We start from the raw sequence: 22,122 nt of genomic DNA, 5'->3' as shown, positions 1-22,122 counted from the left end.
AGGGTGGACGTACCGTATGTCTCATATATGGAGATTTTCATGTCATAAAAAAACTCAACTCGACTGAGTGCATGGCCCCTCATAGACATGTCAATTAAAAATTGAGTGTGTGTCAACCACACAATGTAATTTTTTTGTCCACATAATCACATTGTGTGTGGTTTCAACTCTCAATGCCCCAAATTAAACTTAAAACTAATCTGAAGGTGTGTGTGTGTGTGTGTGTGTGCATGTAGTTCACTTGCTTGGCTCAATACCATTAATTTCCGCTGTCTGTGGTACAGTCTTGCAAAAGTTTGGTTTTGGTGTTTCTTTTTTTTTTCTTCCAGCACCATCTGGTGGACAAATGTTGACATAAACACTGCACAGACAGACAAACAGTTTAACCCATTCTGACCTGAGATCAGATTCATACGAGGTTTCCGCCGGACACACACTGGTCTGATGAACCCATTCTGACCTGAGATCAGATTTCTAAAAATGTCAGTCGTTCTTCGATTCTTTTCAAAAATAGCAGACCTACAAGCTCGTATCGCGCCACTCGGTGGCGTGATATGAGCTTGTAGATCTGCTATTTTTCAATAGATAAAGCATAACATGATGCCGACACCAAAACGGGTGCCCGGTCAGAATGGGTTAAGTATGGTATATTTCTGCACTTGCTTCACACAGCTGAGCTTAATAAATATTAATGCTATTCTTTTTTTCTCTCTCTGGAGGTAAACATATGAAACTGAGTCCACCTGCAGAGGAGGTAGCTACGTTCTTTGCCAAAATGCTGGATCACGAGTATACGACTAAAGAGATGTTCAGAAAGAACTTCTACAAGGACTGGAGAAGGGTAAGCAGGGCAGACACACATTCTATAAGGACTGGAGAAGGGTAAGCAGGGCAGACACACATGATGAGAGCCTGACCGATGAAGGGTAAGCAGGGCAGACACACATGATGAGAGCCTGACCGATGAAGGGTAAGCAGGGCAGACACACATGATGAGAGCCTGACCGATGAAGGGTAAGCAGGGCAGACACACATGATGAGAGCCTGACCGATGAAGGGTAAGCAGGGCAGACACACATGATGAGAGCCTGACCCATGACAGATCACGATACTCCTAGAGACCATGATTACCAATATTTTGACCACAATTTTGTTAACCCATTCTGACCTGAGATCAGATTCATACGAGGTTTCCACTGGACACACGCTGGTCTGACGAACCCATTCTGACCTGAGATCAGATTCTAAAAATGTCAGTCGTTCTTCGATTTTTTTCAAAAATAGCAGACCTACAAGCTCGTATATGAGCTTGTAGATCTGCTATTTTTCAATAGCTAAAGCATAACATGATGCCGACACCAAAATGGGTGCCCGGTCAGAATGGGTTAATAAGTGTAACATTTCTTAAAATTTAGATTTTAAGTTTAAGTTTAATTTTAGAACATTTAATTTATAAGCTAATTAATAAATAAACAACAAAAAAAAGTTTTGATGGATACAAAATAATCACATGAACTGCGATTATCTTATTAATTATTTATGCACTTACTAAACCCATAGCTTAAGTAGTTACATTTCTGTATGAGATTCTTGCCCATAAGGATGACATGCCCAAATCAGGGGATTCCAAGTGATTCATAGCTGGTGTGACGGTCCAGGTATCAAACTTATAAAGCTCTTTCTCTCTCTCTCTCTACTCCCAGGAAATGACACCAGAGGAGAAATCAAAGATCACCGACCTGAACAAGTGCAACTTCAACGACATGAGTGAACACTTTAAGGCCCAATCAGAAGCCAGGAAACAGATGTCCAAAGTAGAGAAGCAGGTAAGACATTTTTTTACTTTGACCAATCATGCATTCTCATACATAGCTGCTTATGAATGAATATGCTTAACCACTCAAGCCTGATCTACTTCATTGTACACAATTTTAGAGAGTATGCACCTGCACATTTAGCCTGGCTAATAAGCCAGACCGAATCAGCCGAATTGCCTGCCGGCGGATTACGGTCTGGAGAGGCTCAATTGTACGCCCATTTCCTACACCAGAGAACTGGGGCGGCCAATCGGGACACGGTATGCAATATGGGCGGGCTTTGGTACAGTGACTTTCAATGCTTGAGACCTTTGACTGACAGTAGCGCTGACCAATTGCGTCAAAGAGAAAATGTTTGAACCCGCCCCCCCGGGAAACAAGATCCATGCACAGCCTCTCCAGACTCAAATACCACACGACAGTGTGATATGAGTCTGGCTTATTAGCCAGGCTACCTGCACATTATCACTTTTCCACCGGGACACACCCCACCCCCCCCAAACGGACCTGCACACCACCCATTTCTAAATTGCACATAATGCAGGAGGAGGATGTTGAAAACGAGCGCTTCCAAACTCTCAGTCTGACAAAAAGAAAAAAAGCCTTTCAAACCATAAACATTTCAGACTCTTCTGTTTGGCCAGAATGTTGTTATTTACCACTCAGTAGAGACGGTACCACATAACCTCCGGGTACGATGATGATGTCACTTGCACTTACATTGTAATGACATTCCCCGAAATAAACAAGCAAACAAAGTAGAATTTCTCCGTCTTTAACCCATTCTGACCGGGCACCCATTTTGGTGTCAGCAATGCATCATGTTATGCTTTAGCTATTTAAAAATAGCAGATCTACAAGCTCATATCGCGCCACCGAGTGGCGCGATACGAGCTTGTAGGTCTGCTATTTTTGAAAAATCGAAGAGCGACTGACATTTTTAGAATCTGATCTCAGGTCAGAATGGGTTCATCAGACCAGTGTGTGTGTCCGGTGGAAACCTCGTATGAATCTGATCTCAGGTCAGAATGGGATTATAACGGCACGTTGAGAGTGAACGTGCTTTGTCTGGATCCTTTTTGTTAGAAAATCAAAGAGGAGAACGAGAAGGTGCTTCAGGAGTACGGCTTCTGTGTGATGGACAACCACAAGGAGAGGATAGGCAACTTCCGCATCGAGCCGCCGGGCCTCTTCAGAGGGCGAGGAGACCACCCCAAGATGGGCATGTTGAAGCGCCGCATCCGACCCGAAGACATCATCATCAACTGTAGCAAGTGGGTCATCTCTAAACTTTTATTGTCTCCACCAGGCCGAAGGCATGGGGGGAGAGTATGTTTTGCACTCCGTCCGTCCGTCCGTGTGTGTGTGTGTGTGTGTGTGTCCGTGAGCAGCTAATTTCGGCCTCCGTTAACCCGGTCGATGCCAAATTTTGCACACACACTCCCTGGATGCCAACGATGAACCTCTGCCCCAAACTTTCCAGAACGGCCTGTTATAGCGCCACCAGGAGGCCGCTTTGTGCAAAACAAGTTTTTGCACAGTACACCTACAGATTTTGTCCAAACATCACGCAAATTGGTACACAGTCTCTCTAGAGCCATTCAACGAAACCGGTCTTTCAGATTTTTTACTTTTGTTGCCCTTTTATCCAACCACCAGATGAAGGCAAGCTGCAATGTCCTACATTCCTATCCTGGTGGAGACCTGTGCCCAGAAGGGCACTTTTTCTAGTTTTTCTATCCCTTTATCCCATTTTGACCTGAGATCAGATTAAAAAAATGTCTTCTACATCCTGACAGTTTTTTGAAAAAGCTATGTTTCTATGTCAGTCGCTCTTCGATTTTTCAATAGCTAAAGCATAACACCAAAAGGGGTTCCCGCCCCAAAATGGGTTAATTTATATTTTTTTATGGAGGGACAGACAGTAGGCTGACAGGAAATGGGGGGAGAGATGGGGGGGGGGGGGGGGGAAGACATGCAGTGAAGGCCGTCGGGATCGGGAGTCGAACCCGCGGCACACTGCCAGACTGGAGAAAAGCATCGCTTCATGCCGCATTTTGAGTGTGCAGATCTGCTACTTTCCATGTTTTCGTGTGACACTGTAGTATGATCAAAGAGTGTGTTAATTTATGAAGAGAAAAAGTTAGCAGGAAATGTCAGCCCCTGCTGCTCTGGGTAAAACATTTGCATGGGTGTAGCTCTGCGTTTTTACCACAAGGAGGCCCTGTCTACCGTTGTACAGACATGTAGGCTACTGTGGGTCATATGGTGTGCGGGCTGCCTGTGGGCGAATGACACACACACACACACACACACACACACACGTTGCATAAGTAGGTTGTGAACTCTGTGTCTCCCTCTGAGAGCACAACATGTTACATGGATGTTGTTTTTCTGAGGAACTGCAATTGTTCCTGACATCAATCCTCACTGATTGAGTTGGTCAAAGGTACCAGCTGTAGCTTCTTTGCACGTGCGTGCGTGTGTGTGTGCGTGTTCTCGTCTCCCTGCACAGCAAAATACTTTGTGTTCGCTGTAGCTGCAACTCCTTGCAACTACTCGCAACTAAACAAACCACACCAATGCAACTCCAAGTTGCAACTGCCATTGGGAATAATGGTTGCAAGTAGTTGCATGTTGGCGACCCTCAGGTGTGGTTAGACCTTTAACTTAATCCATTAGCTACTCTGAGAGTGTATAAAGAGTTAAATTGACACTTCGTTGCTGTTCTATCTTGGCGGTTTGACTTTAGATAAGAGGAAATAACAAAAAGGAGCTGTGAGGTACAGCTGTGAACCCAGGAGTAGAGTACACTCTGGATACTGTTTTTCTGGCCCCTTCCCCGAAACCCCCCCCCACCTCATTGTTACGTTCCCCCGTTCCTTCCCCCGTCTGTCCGTCCGTCCCTCCGTCTGTCTTTCTCTGTCTGTCCCTCCTGCGCTTTTATTTCTGTCCCACCACGTGTCTCCTACCCTCCTCCCTTATCGCCCCCTCCATCTTTTCACTGCCAAGTTTGTGATTGCTCAGAGTTATTTATAGTAGTGGTCCGGGTGGGATCATTCTCTGTTCAGCTTGCACGCGTTCATGTTTGTGTTTCAAGAGCCAAATCTCTGTTGGGTGTTTGGTGCACAGGTTGACCCTGTGCACCATAGAATGGCGCCCACCACAGCTACTAGTAGTTATAGGATGGGTAAATGGCATGCACAGGACACATTTGTCGTACGTGCAAACATATGTACAGTGACAGATAAAATGTTGAATAACAAGATGAGAACAATTGCAATCACTTTGGCCTTTTTTGGGTTGGGTATGGACTATGGGTGTCTGAGTCTCTGTGGCCGACAGCATAGAAAGCAAATACGTACATTTATCTCAGATTAACACAGTCCAGTCAGTGGTTCTCAAACGTTTCCATGTAAACGACCCCCAAATTGATTTGTATTTGGCCGCGGACCCCCATTTGTCCCAGGGACCACCAGAAGAGAAGATTTGTGTAAAAAATAAATACAAATAAAGATCCAAATGATTTAAAATGTTCCCATAATTTCAAGATAAAGTGGAAACAATTTTTTTTTTTAATTGCCAATGTGTAACTTGTGAAGCTATATTATTAGCACATTTAGCTGGGTTCATTTCTCATAGGGTTTCATGTAAAAAGGGGTCCATATTTAGTTTTTTAATGCGGATAGTGTGAACATTATGCGGTGATGAAGCCTTATTTTAGTCAGTAAATTTTTCCTAAACTTTCTTCAAATTACAAAAAATGGCAAAAGAAGTTGAGGGATAAGGTGTGAGGCACTGACGAAAATAGGGCCCATTTATTCTGTCATGTTATGCCTTTAAAATAAAATATAATAAAATAAGAAGTGCCTTAACGTTATCATTTTTGCCTATCATTCTCTTCATGATAGATTCTTTGGAGTCGTGCACCCGTCCCGGCAACACACACACACACACACACACACACACACACACACACACACACACACACACACACACACACACACAGTGTTACGTACAGTGTGTCAAAGGTAATCTTCCTGTTAGTGCAGCCCATAGCGTACAGTCTGTGTGCATGAAACAATAACATGACCCAGAGAGGACATGTTGGCCTCTACATACTGTACTGTTGTTCATATTTCTTTCACTTCAGACTCTCCTCTGTATAATTGCTTGTACTGTACAATGGGGACTCGGTCTCCTCAGCAAGTCAGTGACTCATTGAAGTGCACGACGAATGATGCAAATGGTTTAGGACCAAAAATACATTTCTGATCTTGAGCGATATTTCATGAACCATCCAGATCCTCTCAGGTCATCTGGGAAAGGTCTGCTTTCTGTTCCTACAACCACAAATAAATGTGGGGAAGCAGCATTCAGTTTCTATGCACCACACATCTGGAACAAACTCCCAGAAAACTGGCACATCTGCTGCCACTCTTAGGGCCGATTCATACTCCTATTTTAGAGCCGAATAAAAGTTGGTTCGGCGCTGTAGAGCCTATACAATGTGACGTCATTTGAGGTTCGGAGGGGGGCGGGTACCGTCCTAAAGTCGGCTCTTCGGTGCTACTGAAAATTTCTGACGAGCCGAAATCATTTCGGCACTACAGCGCCGAAACAGCGGTAAAATAGGAGTATGAATCGGCCCTTATTTCTTTTAAGAAGACACAACTGAAGACCTTTCTGTTTGCCGCTGCCTTTGACTGAGTTATTTTTATTTTTTCTATTTCACTTTTACACTGTATAACGGTATCTGTCATGTTTTTCTTCTTTTGTTTAATGCATCCTAATATCATTGTATAATTGTGTTTTATGGATGCACCGAAAGGGAAATTCTTGGCCGAAACCGAATACCGAATATAGGAAACATTTGGCCCAATATGATTAATATTATATATCTTTTTTCCTACCATTGCTGTCATGGCCGTACCTTAATGCTACCTGATTTATGGCACAATATAGGGTTATGGCAAAACTTAACTTGAATAATAATGACTTTGAACATTTATTCAGCTCTTTTTTGCATACACTATTCGGCGATATATTTTCGGCCTATTCGGGCCGAAACCGAATAGGCCGAAAATGCATTTTTTTTGCCATTTTCTGCCGAATATTTTCTGCGGCTGAATATTCGGTGCATCACTATTGTGTTTCCTTTGCTTGATGACGTAAAGCACATTGAATGACCTTGTTGTTGTTGAAATGTAAATGTGCTATACCAATAAGAGTGCCTGGCCTTGCCATGTCTTCCTTAGGGACTCCAAGCATCCCAAGCCCCCTCCAGGCACTCGCTGGAAGGAGGTCCGGCACGACAACAAGGTGACCTGGCTGGTGTCCTGGACGGAGAACATCCAGGGCTCCATCAAGTACATCATGCTCAACCCCAGCTCCAGGATCAAGGTACACACTGGAGCGTTTCATCCTTAGAGTATGTATGAATAGAGACGGCACACAGAGGAAACCCTGAGGCCAAATGGACATAGTGGCCGAATTTGGTATTTCAACGCGACCAGCACGCCGTATATTCAACGTGCTGGTCCGTTGACTATCATTGTGCATGTTCACGATGACATGTGAACGCTGTTTCACACGTGAACGCACGTGAACGCGTGCGATGATAGTCAACGGCAGCGCGTTCATGTGTTTGGGGCAAATGCATCCCAGAATGCACTCTGTTCCTACCCGGAAGGAGGAGTGAAATCACCTCATGCGCTTTTTTTTTTTTTATAACTTTATTTATAAGATTTTCAATTTTTGTAGACAAACAACCCCACATATACCCCACCCTCCCCGGTTCCATCACAAAACAAGACAACAAGAACAACAACAAAAAAACAACAATAAAATTAAATAAACAGGTAGTAAAGGATATAAATAATAAATGAAATAAATAAATAAATACAATAAAATAAAATTAGCCTTTTACTAGATTAAGGGGCTACACAGTGAACCAAATTACATGTAGGAAAAACACTTAGGACACATCATCAAAAGACAGTGAGTCGGAAGACAGTGAAAGGGTGAATTCAAGGAAAGGGGACCAAGCCTTTACAAATTTCTGGCGAGATTTGAACCTGTTGTATCTGAGCTTCTCCAATGGTATAAAGGATAGAACATCCTTGACCCAACTTGTAAATGTTGGAGGTTTATCAGATTTCCAATTGCGGAGAATAAGTCTCCTCGCTATGAGTGAAGCAAAAGCTATGAAATTGGCTTGGGGAGAGGTAATTGGTGCATCGTCGTTGGGAACTCCAAATATAGCAGTTATCGGGTTGGGCGCAATTGGCATATGACAGATGGTTGAGAAAGCATCAAAAATACTATTCCAAAATGGGTTCAAGGAAGTGCATCCCCAGAACATATGTATGTCCAATAGAGGCTGGCTCCAGATGACATCTTATACAAGTAGAGTCAATGTCAGGATAAACTTTAGATAGTTTTTCTCTCGAGAAATGCAAACGATGTACCATTTTGAATTGAATTAGGCAATGTCTAAGACATAAAGAGGTAGTATGAATACGCCTCAAAGAGAGTTCCCACGTCTCTTCCTCCAGCTCTAAATTCAGGTCCTGTTCCCAGGCTGATTTTGTTTTATCCAAGAGAGGAGGGCCAATCTCCTGTAAAGCCTTATATATATTAGATATGCTACCTTTGGTGTATGGGTCCCAGTCTAGTATGCTGTCTACTATACTCTTATCTGGCATAGCTGGAAATGGAAAGTGTTCCTTAGCAAAACTTCGAACTCGGAGGTATCTGAAAAAGTGAGAATTTGGTAGCTCATGGTCATCTTGGAGGTTTTTAAAGGATGCAAATGTGCCATCTATGAATAAGTCGCTAAAGAAAATCAAGCCATTGATGTGCCATGTTTTAAAAGCTGAGTCCTCTCGCGAGTGAGGAAAAAGATGATTGTTGGTCAAGGGCATATGGCCACACGTATTATTAAAATCAAAGTGTTTTCTGAATTGGCGCCAGATTCTGAGAGAGCTATTTATTGCTGGATTGCTAGAGCGTATGGAATTACCATTTGGCAGTGAGGAGCACAACATGGCCACTAGAGAGATCCCAGGATCAGTTAGAGTTTCCATACTGGCCCAAATTGGACCATGTTTGTATTCATGGACCGCAACCCAATAACTCACCTTTTTGCCTCATGCGCTTTTGAGCAACTTAATGCAAGTGGATGGAAGGAGAACTCGGGTGCCATCTCTATTCATATATACTCTAAGGTTTCATCACGTTGTGAGCAGTAGCTCAGCTATTTTTGATGCGTGACGCAGGCCGCGTCACACAGCGCACAGCCCAGACCTACGAGCTTGTAGGTCTGCTATTTTTGAAAGATCGAAGAACGACTGACATAGAAACATAGCTTTATCAGAAAACTGTCAGGATGTAGAAGACATTTTTAGAATCTGATCTCGGGTCAAAATGGGTTAAACCGGTCACTGAGCTGTGTGTGTGTGTGTGTGTGTGTGTGTGTGCGTGTGCGTGTGCGTGTGCGTGTGTGTGTGCGCGCGTGCGTGTCTAGGGGGAGAAGGACTGGCAGAAGTACGAGACGGCGAGGAGGTTGAAGAAGTGTGTGGACCGGCTGCGTTCCGGATACAGAGACGACTGGAAGTCTAAAGAGATGAGGATCCGACAGAGAGCCGTGGCTCTCTACTTCATAGACAAGGTGAACTAACAGCAACCCATTCTGACCTGAGATCAGATTCATACGAGGTTTCCGCCGGACACACACTGGTCTGATGAACCCATTCTGACCTGAGATCAGATTCTAAAAATGTCAGTCGCTCTTCGATTTTTCAAAAATAGCAGACCTACAAGCTCGTATCGCGCCACTCGGTGGCGCGATATGAGCTTGTAGATCTGCTATTTTTAAATAGCTAAAGCATAACATGATGCTGACACCAAAATGGGTGCCCGTTCAGAATGGGTTAACAAAGAGCCGTAGCTCTACTTCATAGACAAGGTGAACTAACAGCAACCATTAACACCTGAGGCTCATTCTACAGATCCTAACCCAAACTAGCCTCGTTCTCATCTGCGAAGAGAAAAGCAACAAGCCTAAGGGCCGATTCATACTCCTATTTTACCGCTGTTCCGGCTCTGTAGTGCCGACATGATTTCGGCTCGTCAGAAAATTTCAGTAGCACCGAAGAGCCGACTTTAGGACTGTACCCGCCCCCCCCCGAACCTCAAATGACGTCAAATTGTAGGCTCTACAGAGCCGAACCGACTTTTATTCGGCTCTAAAATAGGAGTATGAATCGGCCCTAAGACAGAGAGTTCTGTTCTCACCCGTGTTCTCCTCAGTGGCTGAAGCACTTGATCCGGCCATTATTGACCATTAGCATATATGCACAAAATGACAAATCCCGTTTTTTAACTTCCACAAAATGTAATGTAAGCTGTTTATTAGTGGGGTTTTTTTTACACTGGAGATTTGGTCGCCAGGTTTACACCCTGCAAGCTATGGGACGATCATACCAACATCATGTGCTGAGTTTACTGCTGCTGGCCTCGTGTTTGTGTGTGTACTGCTTTTTGCCTTTCTTCTTCATTTGCAAGGAGTGTGTGTGTGTGTGTGTGTGGGGGGGGGGGGGGGGGTGTGCTTGCTGTGTGTCTATGTCAAAGTCTACAATTACTTTTGATTGCACATCCACGAGTATGGTCTAGTCTAGTGCCTGCTAAATTAGAAGTTCACACCTTTAATGCTAAAATCAAGAGCTTGTAGGTCTGCTATTTTTGAAAAATCGAAGAATGACTGACATAGAAACATAGCTTTTTCAGAAAAGTGTCAGAATGTAGAAGACATTTTTAGAATCTGATCTCAGGTCAAAATGGCTTAATGTCGGTTTTAACTTGGAGAGTGCGTGTGTCTGTCTGTGTGTGTGTGTGTGTGTGTGCGTGTGTTGCGTGCATGTGTGTGTGTGCGTGCGTGCGTTGCGTGCGCGTGCGTGCGTGTGTGTGTGTGTGTGCGTGCATGCGGTGTGTAGCTGGCGTTGCGGGCGGGCAACGAGAAGGAGGAGGGGGAGACGGCGGACACGGTGGGCTGCTGCTCCCTGAGGGTGGAGCACATCAACCTGCACTCCAAGATGGACGACCAGGAGTACGTGGTGGAGTTCGACTTCCTGGGGAAGGACTCCATACGCTACTACAACAAGATCCCTGTGGAGAAACGGGTGAGAGACATAGAGAGGGAGAGGGAGAGAGAGAGAGAGAGGTAGGGAGCGGGAGGGGGGAGAGAGGGAGAGGGAGAGAGAGAGAGAGAGAGGGAGAGAGGTAGGGAGGGGGAGGGGGGGGGGGGAGAGAGAGAGAGGAGGTGGAAAGAGGGAGAGAGAGAGAGGAGGTTTGAAAGAGGGAGAGAGAGAGAGGGAGAGAGGGGGAGAGGGAGAGAGAGAGAGAGAGAGGGAGAGAGGTAGGGAGGGGGAGGAGGAGGGGGAGGGGGGGAGAGAGGGAGAGAGAGAGAGGAGGTTTGAAAGAGGGAGAGAGAGAGAGGAGGAGGGAGGGAGGTGCCAAAAGTTTGAGAATACCACTGAGGTAGAGAAAGTGAGAGGGAGGGAGGGAGAGAGAGGAGGGGGGGGGGGTGGCAGAGGGAGAGAGAGGAAATGCCATTCATAAAATCTCAAAGATTTCCATGTAAACGACCCCCAAATTTTTTTTTGGCCGCAGACCCCCATTTGTCCCAGGGACCACCAGAAGAGACGATTTGTGTAAAAGATAAATACAAATAAAGATCCAAATGATTTAAAATGTTCCCGTAATTTCAAAATAAAGTGGAAACAAATGTTTTAATTGCCAATGTATGACTTGTGAAGCTATATTATTAGCACATTTAGCTGGGTTCATTTCTCATAGGGTTTCATGTAAAAAGGGGTGAGAGAGAGAGAGAGAGAGAGAGGAGGGAGGTAGGTACCAACAGTTTGAGAATACCACTGGAGGTAGAGAAAGTGAGAGGGAGGGAGGGAGAGAGGAGGGGGGTGGAGGGGGTGGGTGTGGCAGAGGGAGAGAGAGGAAATGCCATTCATAAAATCTCCGTCCAAAACATGTTGACGTCGTCTGATGTCGAAGTATAGTAATACAAGCCTGTGTGTGTGTGTGTGTGTGTGTGTGTGTGTGTGTGTGTGTGTGTGTGTGTGTGTGTGTGTGTGTGTGTGTGTGTGTGTGTGTGTGTGTGTGTGTGTGTGTGTGTGTGTGTGTGTGTGTGTGTGTGTGTGTGTGTGTGTGTGTGTGTGTGTGTGTGTGTGTGTGTGTGTGTGTGTGTGTGTGTGTGTGTGTGTGTGTGTGTGCGCGTGTGTGCGTGCGTGCGTATGTGTGTGTGTTTAAAGGAGGATGTTTGTACAGACAGGTGATCTAGGCCCTAAATGCTTTCCGTCAGCAAGGCCTCATGGGGTGGTCTGTTTCCTGCAAACATGCACAAGCGCACACACACACACACACACACACACAAAAAACAAAACAATACACTTTGTTGTACACATTTTCTCCCATAAACACCCCACCACCCACTTACATATGGGGGCACACACACCAAGACACACACAGACGCACCGCACTCTCTCTCTCTCACACGCACAAATTCACGCATGCGCGCACACACACACACACACACACACACACACACACACACACACCACTTTGTACTAACTATAACACCTGTGCTTGTCTCCTCCCAAACACGAGTGAAGTGTCCCCGCCCCCTCTGGCAGAAATGTGACATTGCATCCTGGCCTCTATAACGACTCTTTGCTATTCGTCACATTTCTCAGGTCTTTAAGAACCTTCAGTTGTTCCTGGAGAACAAGCAGCCCGAGGATGACCTCTTTGACAGACTCAATGTAAGACACGCACACACACACACACACACACACACACACACACACACACACACACACACACTCCATATCTCAGCATGCAACACTGTCGTAGGACGATGGTCTTGTGCCAACATTATATATCTGATCTAGTCAACCCCCTGCGATAACAAATTTAGGCTGCTTTAATTCGCACCCAATGCCCCAGGGCTTCTACCTACTGTCTTTGTTTATTGTGTTTTCTAATGTTTCTTAAATTTTCTGTGTTAACAATTATGGTGTTTTATATTATGATGTACAGCACTTTGGTCAACCATGATTGTTTTTAAATGTGCTTTATAACCAAGACTCCCAAAGTGGGATCACACACACACACTAGACGATCTACAATGTAGATCGTCTAGCGTGTAGATTCTACATCGACACGTTGTGAGCTTGTAGATCGTCTTTTTAAACTATTCTTAATGTAAAAAGTAAATAAAACAGGGCCCATCTCTTATCGCTGGATCTGCTCTTCCTCTGCCAAACAGACATGTCTTCCTCACCTCCCGTTCCTCCATCCTTCTTCCTCCTCTCTAACCTTTCCTTTCTCTTCCTCCTCCAGACTTCTATTCTGAACAAGCACTTACAGGAGCTGATGGACGGGCTGACGGCCAAGGTGTTCCGTACCTACAACGCTTCCATCACCCTGCAACAACAGCTCAAAGAGCTCACCTGTCGTAAGTCATTAGCACATAGTGCTGCCGAGCCAGCCGGACGGCATGCCGCGGGTTCGACTCCCGAGCCCGACGGCCTTTGCCGTGTGTCACTTCCCATCTCTCCCCTCCTTTCCTGTCTGTATACTGTAGTAATCGGCCATCAATAAAGGCATAAAAAAGCCCCAAAAAAACAAAATCTTTAACCCATTCTGACCTGAGATCAGATTCTAAAAGTGTCTTCGATTTTTCAAAAATAGCAGACCTACAAGCTCGTATCGCGCCACTCGGTGGCGCGCTATGAGCTTGTAGATCTGCTGTTTTTCAATAGCTAAAGCATAACATGATGCCGACACCAAAATGGGTGCCCGTTCAGAATGGGTTAAAGAAAAGAATACAGTGTGAGGAATGACCACCGTGCGTAATGCTAAAGCATCTCTAAGCATTCCAAAAACAGTCAAAGAGGTAAAGAATGTCAGTAGCTATGCAGGGAGGAGATGTTGTCTCTGTCGCGTGGAAACTCATATCTCCAAAACTGTTTACTTTTCAGGATTCAAATTCAAATATAGCAAATCTGTGGCAGATCTACAAGCTCAAAACGTGTTGATTCCCGCGGTTCTTTGAGCGACGCTTCGAGCTTGCCCATCTGATTTTGATGCTTCTAAAGTGGTGTGACGCTGTAGAATGATTAAGTAGGGCGTTCATTTACGAGGAAAATAAATGGAGATAGCCTGACAACAACGATATGATGAGTGGTTACTCAGCAATGGTGTGTAAAATAAAGTGAGTGCATACACACTGTGACTGGAGTATGACTTGCTTCCAGTCAGGACCCCGTGGTCCCCCCCCCCCCACCCTCCGAAGGACCTCTGGGGGTCTGCAATGTTTTAACCCATTTAGGCCTGACATCGAAATTGAAAAAATGTCTTCAGAATCCTGACAGTTTTCTGAAAAACCTTATGTTTCTGTATCAGCGGTGCTCAATATTTCATTTCAAGGACCCCCCCACATCTGAAAATATGTTGTTCCAGGGACCTCCCCAGAAGCAAAGATTTGAGTTAAAATGTTCACTCTGTAATATATATTCAAAGATTTGAGGCCCATTTTCACGATTTTTCAAAAATAGCAGACCTACAAGTACATAGCGCGGCACTCGGTGCCACGCTATGAGCTTGTAGATCTGCTATTTTTCAATAGCTAAAGCATGACATAATGCTAACACCAAAAGGGGTTCCCGCCCAGACTGTTTTAATGTTCATCAGCAGCAGTCAAAATAAACGGACGTGCATTGAGCTGTTGGTAATTCCAACACTGGAAACTGGATGTTGGGTCAGAACAGGTCAGAATGCGTCCGCTTTATTTTGACTGCTGCCTGCAGATTGTGCAGAACAATTAAAAGACTAGAATTATTGACTAGAAGACAAGAATTATTGACACTAAAGTGCGGATATTGTTTTGGTTCAGTGCAGTGTCAAGAATCTGCACCCGAGTTAACCTCAAGACTGGCTTTTGAGTTTCCTTTTGAAGTGAGTTGCTTACGTTAGCAACGGTAGACATCCCAGGGGCATATTATATGCACAGAAACAGGTCTTTGTCAGGCATATTGAAGAGCACTTCTGACACTGTCACATCTTGGGTGCTATAATCTCTATCCTGAGGGGAGCACGTTGTGTAAAGGGTGCTGGGAGTCAAAGATTAGATTAGAAATATTATTATATGTACACCAGTAACCTTACATCACACCTTCACAGTAGATCATAGCGAATGTAAAAACTGACTCAGTACAAAACACTTTAGGCAGAGACCATGTCAACGTCTCTTCTGAACTTTCTGAATCTGCAAAAAAGAATTGCTGGTTGTCACAAGTTTTATATGAAAATATTAGAGTATATTTCTTTTATCAGATGTTTCTGCGTGGTATTGTATCTCTCTTTTGAAGTTTTATTGTTTATTTTATCAGATGTTTGTGTGTGTCTTTGTATGTGTGTGTGTCATTAGCTGAAGACAGCCTCCCGGCTAAGATCTTGTCGTACAACCGAGCCAACCGAGCCGTGGCTATTCTTTGCAACCACCAGAGGGCGCCACCCAAGACCTTTGAGAAGTCCATGCAGAACATGCATACCAAGGTACAGACCACCTCTTTTATGCATGGCATTAACCAAATGAACCCCAGCTATGCCTATTCTGGGGGCAACCTAAGCCTAAATTGAGCTTGTAGATCGGCTACTTTTGCCAAAGAGCTTTGGTCTTGACAGAAAAAAGCTGTCCAAGAAATGTCTGTTTTACTGAGGGTTTAGGCCACATGTGAATTACATCAATAATTATGGTTGTTTAATTATGACCAGATACATAATGGTTTAAGGGTGCAATTCATGACAATAAAGCTGAGATCTTTCTCTTTTTATGGAAGCCCACGTTTGGCGTGTGAAACTAGAATTAATACAAATCTTCTAATTTATTTTGATAGTAATTAATGATTCAGCTCTTCTTTATTATGTGGCAAAGGGGGCTGAAAAACAGCCGAAAAGACACGCACATCTACAACCTTTTATCCCATTTAGGCCTGACGTCGAAATAAAAAGAGTCTTCTGAAATAATATATATTCAAAGATTTGTGCCGCATTTTCACGATTTTCCAAAAATAGCAGACCTACAAGCTGTATACAAAATGTATACAAATCTTTTGAAAATATCATATCTACAACCTCACAATGCGTCACATCTTGTAGGGCTGAAGTGTATAATGTATCTTTTGTAATAATAATCTAAATCTACAAAGTAACTAGTATTAGTAACTAAAGTTTTCAAATAAATGTAGTGTAGTAAAAAGTACAATATTTGGATCTGAGATGTAGTGGAGTAGAAGTAAAAGTATTGGAGATGGAAATACTCCAGTAAAGTAAAAAACATAATACCTAAAAAATTGTACTTAAGTACAGTTAAGTAAATGTACATTTCCACCATTGATTTTGGGAGTGCTGGATCTAATAATCGATGGTATGGTAAAGGACAAGGTGATATAATTTTCTTAAAATAAGTGTTAAATTGCTTTATATTCTGATAGTACTAATTGATAATAGTGTTTGTTCAGTAACAGTGGAGGGGTCTCCCCGTCCCTTCAACCCATTTTGGGCGGAACCCCTTTTGGTGTTTTAAACATTATGTTATAATTTAGCTATTGCAAAATACGAGCTTGTAGGTCTGCTATTTTTTTTAAATCGTAAAAATGTGTCGCAAATCTTTAAATATATATTCTTTCAAAGTGAATGTCCAAAATGGGTTAAACAGAAAATGCATGAGTTCATCTTTGTACAATGTGGTGATCTGCAGATCGACGAGAAACAGGGCCAGCTGTCTGCCGCCAGGAAGCAGGTGAAATCCGCCAAGGCCGACCACAAGGCTTCTCATGATGACAGGAGCAAAAAGTAAGGTCTCACTCCACACCACTCCACTCACCCAGTAGACTCACTCGTTCCCACTGTTTTGTCAAATAGAGCAACGAAGTTCTGACGTAACTCGCTCATCCCTTCGATTCCCCTGGTTCGCGGAAGTAATTTATCTATGGAGAATAACATGGGCTCATCTTAAAATCGTTTCATATAAGTGTTGTGGTCCAAAAATAAACAGGCTGTCAGGGAGGTGTCTCTGTATCGTTTGCAACAGTCAGTCACTCATTATGATACAGTCTGCTTCTAGCGAAAATGTAACTAATTCAGTAGCAGTAACATTAGCGTTTTCTCTCAGTCTATGAGGTGATCTAAAATCCTCCTATGGGGATTACAATGCAAATAAAAAGTACACGAATCAAAAATAATTGATTTAGCAATGCGTCGTGATTCGAACCGTACACGATTCGGATTCTGCATCGATGCAGCAACGTGACAATCAATAATCGAGGACTGAATATAATCATATCATATATAATTACAATATCATTATAATACTGTATATAATATATAATTAGATTCTAAATCAAATATGCTGTTCAGTACAGTATATCTGACTGCTTGTATTGACTGATGAAAAGTGTGCCATGTTTTAACTCTTGGACTAGCATTAGTTATAAGTAGGCTATTGGTACACATGTACACAGTTAACCCATTCTGACCGGGCACCCATTTTGGTGTTAGCATCATGTCATGTTTTAGCCATTGAAAAATAGCAGATCTACGCGCCACCGAGTGGCGCGCTACGAGCTTGTAGGTCTGCTATTTTTGAAAATTTGAAGATAACGACTGACATTTTTAGAATCTGATCTCAGGTCAGAATGGGTTCATCAGACCAGTGTGTGTCCGGCGGAAACCTCGTATGAATCTGATCTCAGGTCAGAATGGGTTAACTATGGCAGTGTATACAAACGGGACCAAACGGACCCCCTTGTCTGTGCTGTAATGTTTTCAGGACTGTGGAGCTGAAACGGAAGGCGGTGCAGAGGATAGAGGAACAGCTGATGAAGCTACAGATGCAGGCCACCGACAGGGAGGAGAACAAACAGATCGCTCTGGGAACCTCCAAGCTCAACTACCTGGACCCTCGCATCTCTGTAGCATGGTAACAATCCTTTATTACACCTCCTAGCTCAACTACCTGGACCCTCGCATCTCTGTAGCATGGTAACAATCCTTTATTACACCTCCAAGCTCAACTACCTGGACCCACGCATCTCTGTAGCATGGTAACAATCCTTTATTACACCTCCTAGCTCAACTACCTGGACCCTCGCATCTCTGTAGCATGGTAACAATCCTTTATTACACCTCCTAGCTCAACTACCTGGACCCACGCATCTCTGTAGCATGGTAACAATCCTTTATTACACCTCCTAGCTCAACTACCTGGACCCTCGCATCTCTGTAGCATGGTAACAATCCTTTATTACACCTCCTAGCTCAACTACCTGGACCCACGCATCTCTGTAGCATGGTAACAATCCTTTATTACACCTCCTAGCTCAACTACCTGGACCCACGCATCTCTGTAGCATGGTAACAATCCTTTATTACACCTCCTAGCTCAACTACCTGGACCCTCGCATCTCTGTAGCATGGTAACAATCCTTTATTACACCTCCTAGCTCAACTACCTGGACCCACGCATCTCTGTAGCATGGTAACCTGCAGCATCACAACCCTTTATGGCAGTGGTTTTCAACCTTGTTCCACACCAGGGTCTGTCATGGTAACCTGCAGCATCACAATCCTTTATAGAGCGTCGCAGTCCCGCCCCCTCGAGACACCCGGAAAATAAATCCCCGTTAATTTTCCTCATAGACTTTTCAGAAAGTATTTATTTAAAGACGTTTACGCCGCGGACAAAGACAACTCTTGTCGTGACCAATCATGACAACCAACACAATTTCGCCTTTATTTTATGTAAAAAGTGTCAATTATGGTTAATGTATTCAGCATGTATGTACCAGTAAATGTACTCTTCAGTGGCCATGGAAGTGGTGGTATTTCCTGGCAGAATACAACAGAGCCCGGGGGCCATGTTGTAGACAGCTGTTTACTGGTACATGATGAATAGATTACTGTAATCTACAGAATGAGTCACACCTCCACCTGTAGGTGGTGCTGAAGGGAAAGAGTGATGAGTAAACCGTCTACTTGATGTGTGCGTGTGCGTGTGCGTGTGCGTGTGCGTGTGCGTGTGCGTGTGTGTGTGTGTGTGTGTGTGTGCGTGTGCGTGTGCGTGTGTGTGTGTGTGTGTGTGTGGTCGCGGGCGTGGACGCGCGCACTGTCGGGGCCAATGAGAGACTAAGAGATAAGCGATTAAGGAGAACTTTCAGCTAATTATATACAGCAGAAAGGCAGGAAATGCTCTTGGCGAGGTGGTGAAATCCAGCAGGGTAGAAGAACGCCAAAAAGATATAAAACCCCAAAAAGAACGTGTATATATACGGCTCACCAAGTCCAAACGAAAAGAGCCAGGAGGAAAAAGTGTGAGGAGGAACAATAGCGTTTGTTTCTGAAGCTCAGTGAGCATCTGAACACACAATGCTCTCCTTCCTCCTCCCATGTGGGAAGGCAGAGCGCGGAGGAGATGTCCTCCATGGGGCTGAATGGAGGGCTTGGCCTGGCTGGAACAGGGGAACAGCCCAGCCCAGCCCGGCCGTCCGCCCGTCACCGCCCTCCTCCCTATAACCTACGGCCCACAGCTATTTATGGAGCCTCCTCCTGCTCCTCCTCGTGCACAATGGATGCAGGAATGCTCTGTGTTGTTGCCTCCTGGACGCGTTATTATGTATCCCACCAACGTCTGATTGGCTCCCGGGAAGGCATAGTTTTACTGAGGTTAGGCCGTTCAGGTTAGGTTTAGGGGGGTGCATACTTAGTTTAGACTAGTCGTTGGTTAGACGTGGGTTAAGGTTAGGTTTTAGGTGTGCTGCCCCGTGGGAGGTTAGGTTTAGGGTGAGGGTTTGAGATAGATTGTAGTTGTAGGACTAATGACTGGTCGCAAAAACGAGAACTGTCAATCACAACGACTACTGGCCAATCACAGCAGGGCTTTCCTAGAACGTTGGTGGGATTCATAATAACGCCTCCTGGACGCAGGGCCTAAAGGCAGTGGTGTGTCGGAGTACCCAAGGAGTATGTTAATACAAAATGACTGAGACATTTACATTCTTGTCAAAGGTCATGTCTCACTGTCCTAGACAATAGATTTGACCTGGCGGTCAAGATTCAATTCGTCCCCTGAGCACGCAGGCCAGCTCCTTTTATGATGAATTCCTGTTCTGTTCTTTGACTATATAGACGTGTCTATTTGTACGTGAATGAATTGAACAAGGTGGACCCTCTTGTAAACAAGTGTAATGCTTAATTGGGGTCGTCCACTCACAGTTAACAGTCTTTGTATTGAGTTTGGGCTTGAAATGTATACTGTAATTCTGCAAACTGTTAATAAATATTTCAATCAATCAATCAAAACTCTATTAGCTCAATGGTAAAAATGTCAGCACGTGCACAGAAGAGGAAAGTTACATAATGCAGCTTTAACATTTACAGGTACATTCCTATTCATTTTTTTTTACATGGAATTATATATTTCAAATACGGAATATTTGTTGACAGGCCTAGTGTGTACAGTATGTGGAGCAGGCATGACCTCACTGAACCATCCTTGTCTCTTCTCCTCCCGCCTCACTGAACCATCCTTGTCTCTTCTCCTCCCGCCTCACTGAACCATCCTTGTCTCTTCTCCTCCTAGTGTGTATGTGGAGCAGGCATGACCTCACTGAACCATCCTTGTCTCTTCTCCTCCCGCCTCACTGAACCATCCTTGTCTCTTCTCCTCCCGCCTCACTGAACCATCCTTGTCTCTTCTCCTCCTAGTGTGTATGTGGAGCAGGCATGACCTCACTGAACCATCCTTGTCTCTTCTCCTCCTGCCTCACTGAACCATCCTTGTCTCTTCTCCTCCTTGTGTGTATGTGGAGCAGGCATGACCTCACTGAACCATCCTTGTCTCTTCTCCTCCTTCCTCACTGAACCATCCTTGTCTCTTCTCCTCCCTAGTGTGTATGTGGAGCAGGCATGACCTCACTGAACCATCCTTGTCTCTTCTCCTCCCGTCCAGGTGCAAAAAGTATGACTGCTCCATCGAGAAGATCTACAACAAGACCCAACGGGAGAAGTTCGCCTGGGCGATCGACATGGCCGAAGAGGACTACGAGTTCTAAACCACCACCTCTCGTATTCTGTTTGCCCCCCCCGTCCTTCTAATCTCCCACCCACGCCTTCGACCGTAGAGATGTTTGTAGTTTATGTTAATGAGACCCATCATGTGGGAGGGTGAGGAGGGGAAGGGGGGAGGGGACACAGCCGAAGAATTATGGTGCTGTAAACACTGATTGACTGTGGATATCGTCACTGTCAAGCAGAAACATCTTATAAATCTATATTTAAACTTTTTTTTGTTTTGTTTGTTTGTTTTGTTTTTTTGGTAAATGGGTGCCCTACTTGATCACAGTACAGCTTCACACAAAACCATCAAAAGTAGCAGATCCACACGCTGGAAATGGCGTAGATAGATCTGGTACTTTTGTATTTGAATTCTGAAAAGTAACAGTTTTGGACATATGAGGTTTCCACCCGACAGAGACGATATCGTGGGGCGAATACACCTAAAGCAATTGCTCAAGAAGATCAATCTACTTTTAACCCATTCTGACCTGAGATCAGATTCATACGAGGTTTCCGCCGGACACACCACTGGTCTGATGAACCCATTCTGACCTGAGATCAGATTCTAAAAAATGTCAGTCGTTCTTGTCGATTTTTCAAAAATAGCAGACCTACAAGCTCGTATCGCGCCACTCGGTGGCGCAATATGAGCTTGTAGATCTGCTATTTTTAAATAGCTAAAGCATAACATGATGCTGACACCAAAATGGGTGCCCGGTCAGAATGGGTTAAAGACATTAGTATTAACTTTGATCCGTTAAATGTCTGTACTCAAAATTTCTAAGCCATCAAGATTTATTGAAAATAAATTCTATATTGTAATAGAATACACGAATAAATCAATGAATTGCCACTTCTTTATAAAAGGAGATGAATGGGGGGGGGGGGGGGGGGAGTGTGAGAGAGAGAGAGAGAGATCATGAGAGGTAAGAAATAATAAATAAGATGAATTAATAAGCCTGTGGAGACCCAGTGTGATGAGCCTGACGTGAATATACATGGCAAACCCTAGCACTATGCTTATGTAATAATTTACCACTTGGAACCCTAGCATCCGTATTCTGGGCGCGTCATGATAGGTGAACATTAGGTGAAAATAGAGAAGCTTTTA

General features: G+C 44.2%; 1 protein-coding gene across 1 annotated transcript in view; it reads left to right on the top strand.

Moving 5' to 3' along the window:
• top1b (DNA topoisomerase Ib) overlaps positions 1–21,876 on the top strand; it is a 41,211-nt gene extending 19,335 nt beyond the window's left edge. The window contains exons 10-21 of the mRNA XM_083768307.1: positions 720–841; positions 1,704–1,826; positions 2,904–3,091; positions 7,076–7,220; positions 9,346–9,489; positions 10,814–10,999; positions 12,587–12,655; positions 13,236–13,350; positions 15,325–15,452; positions 16,657–16,751; positions 17,728–17,877; positions 20,905–21,876. Of these exons, the coding sequence (XP_083624433.1) occupies positions 720–841; positions 1,704–1,826; positions 2,904–3,091; positions 7,076–7,220; positions 9,346–9,489; positions 10,814–10,999; positions 12,587–12,655; positions 13,236–13,350; positions 15,325–15,452; positions 16,657–16,751; positions 17,728–17,877; positions 20,905–21,007 (1,568 nt within the window). The 3' untranslated portion in view covers positions 21,008–21,876. The remainder of the gene's footprint in view (positions 1–719; positions 842–1,703; positions 1,827–2,903; positions 3,092–7,075; positions 7,221–9,345; positions 9,490–10,813; positions 11,000–12,586; positions 12,656–13,235; positions 13,351–15,324; positions 15,453–16,656; positions 16,752–17,727; positions 17,878–20,904) is intronic.
• Positions 21,877–22,122: the final 246 nt, after the last annotated feature.

This window comes from Protomyctophum parallelum (genome assembly GCF_964188405.1).
Source record: "Protomyctophum parallelum genome assembly, chromosome: 7".
NCBI lineage: Eukaryota > Metazoa > Chordata > Actinopteri > Myctophiformes > Myctophidae > Protomyctophum > Protomyctophum parallelum.
The sequence above is the reverse complement of the archived record's forward strand: the minus strand, read 5'-3'. Positions and strand labels throughout refer to the sequence as shown.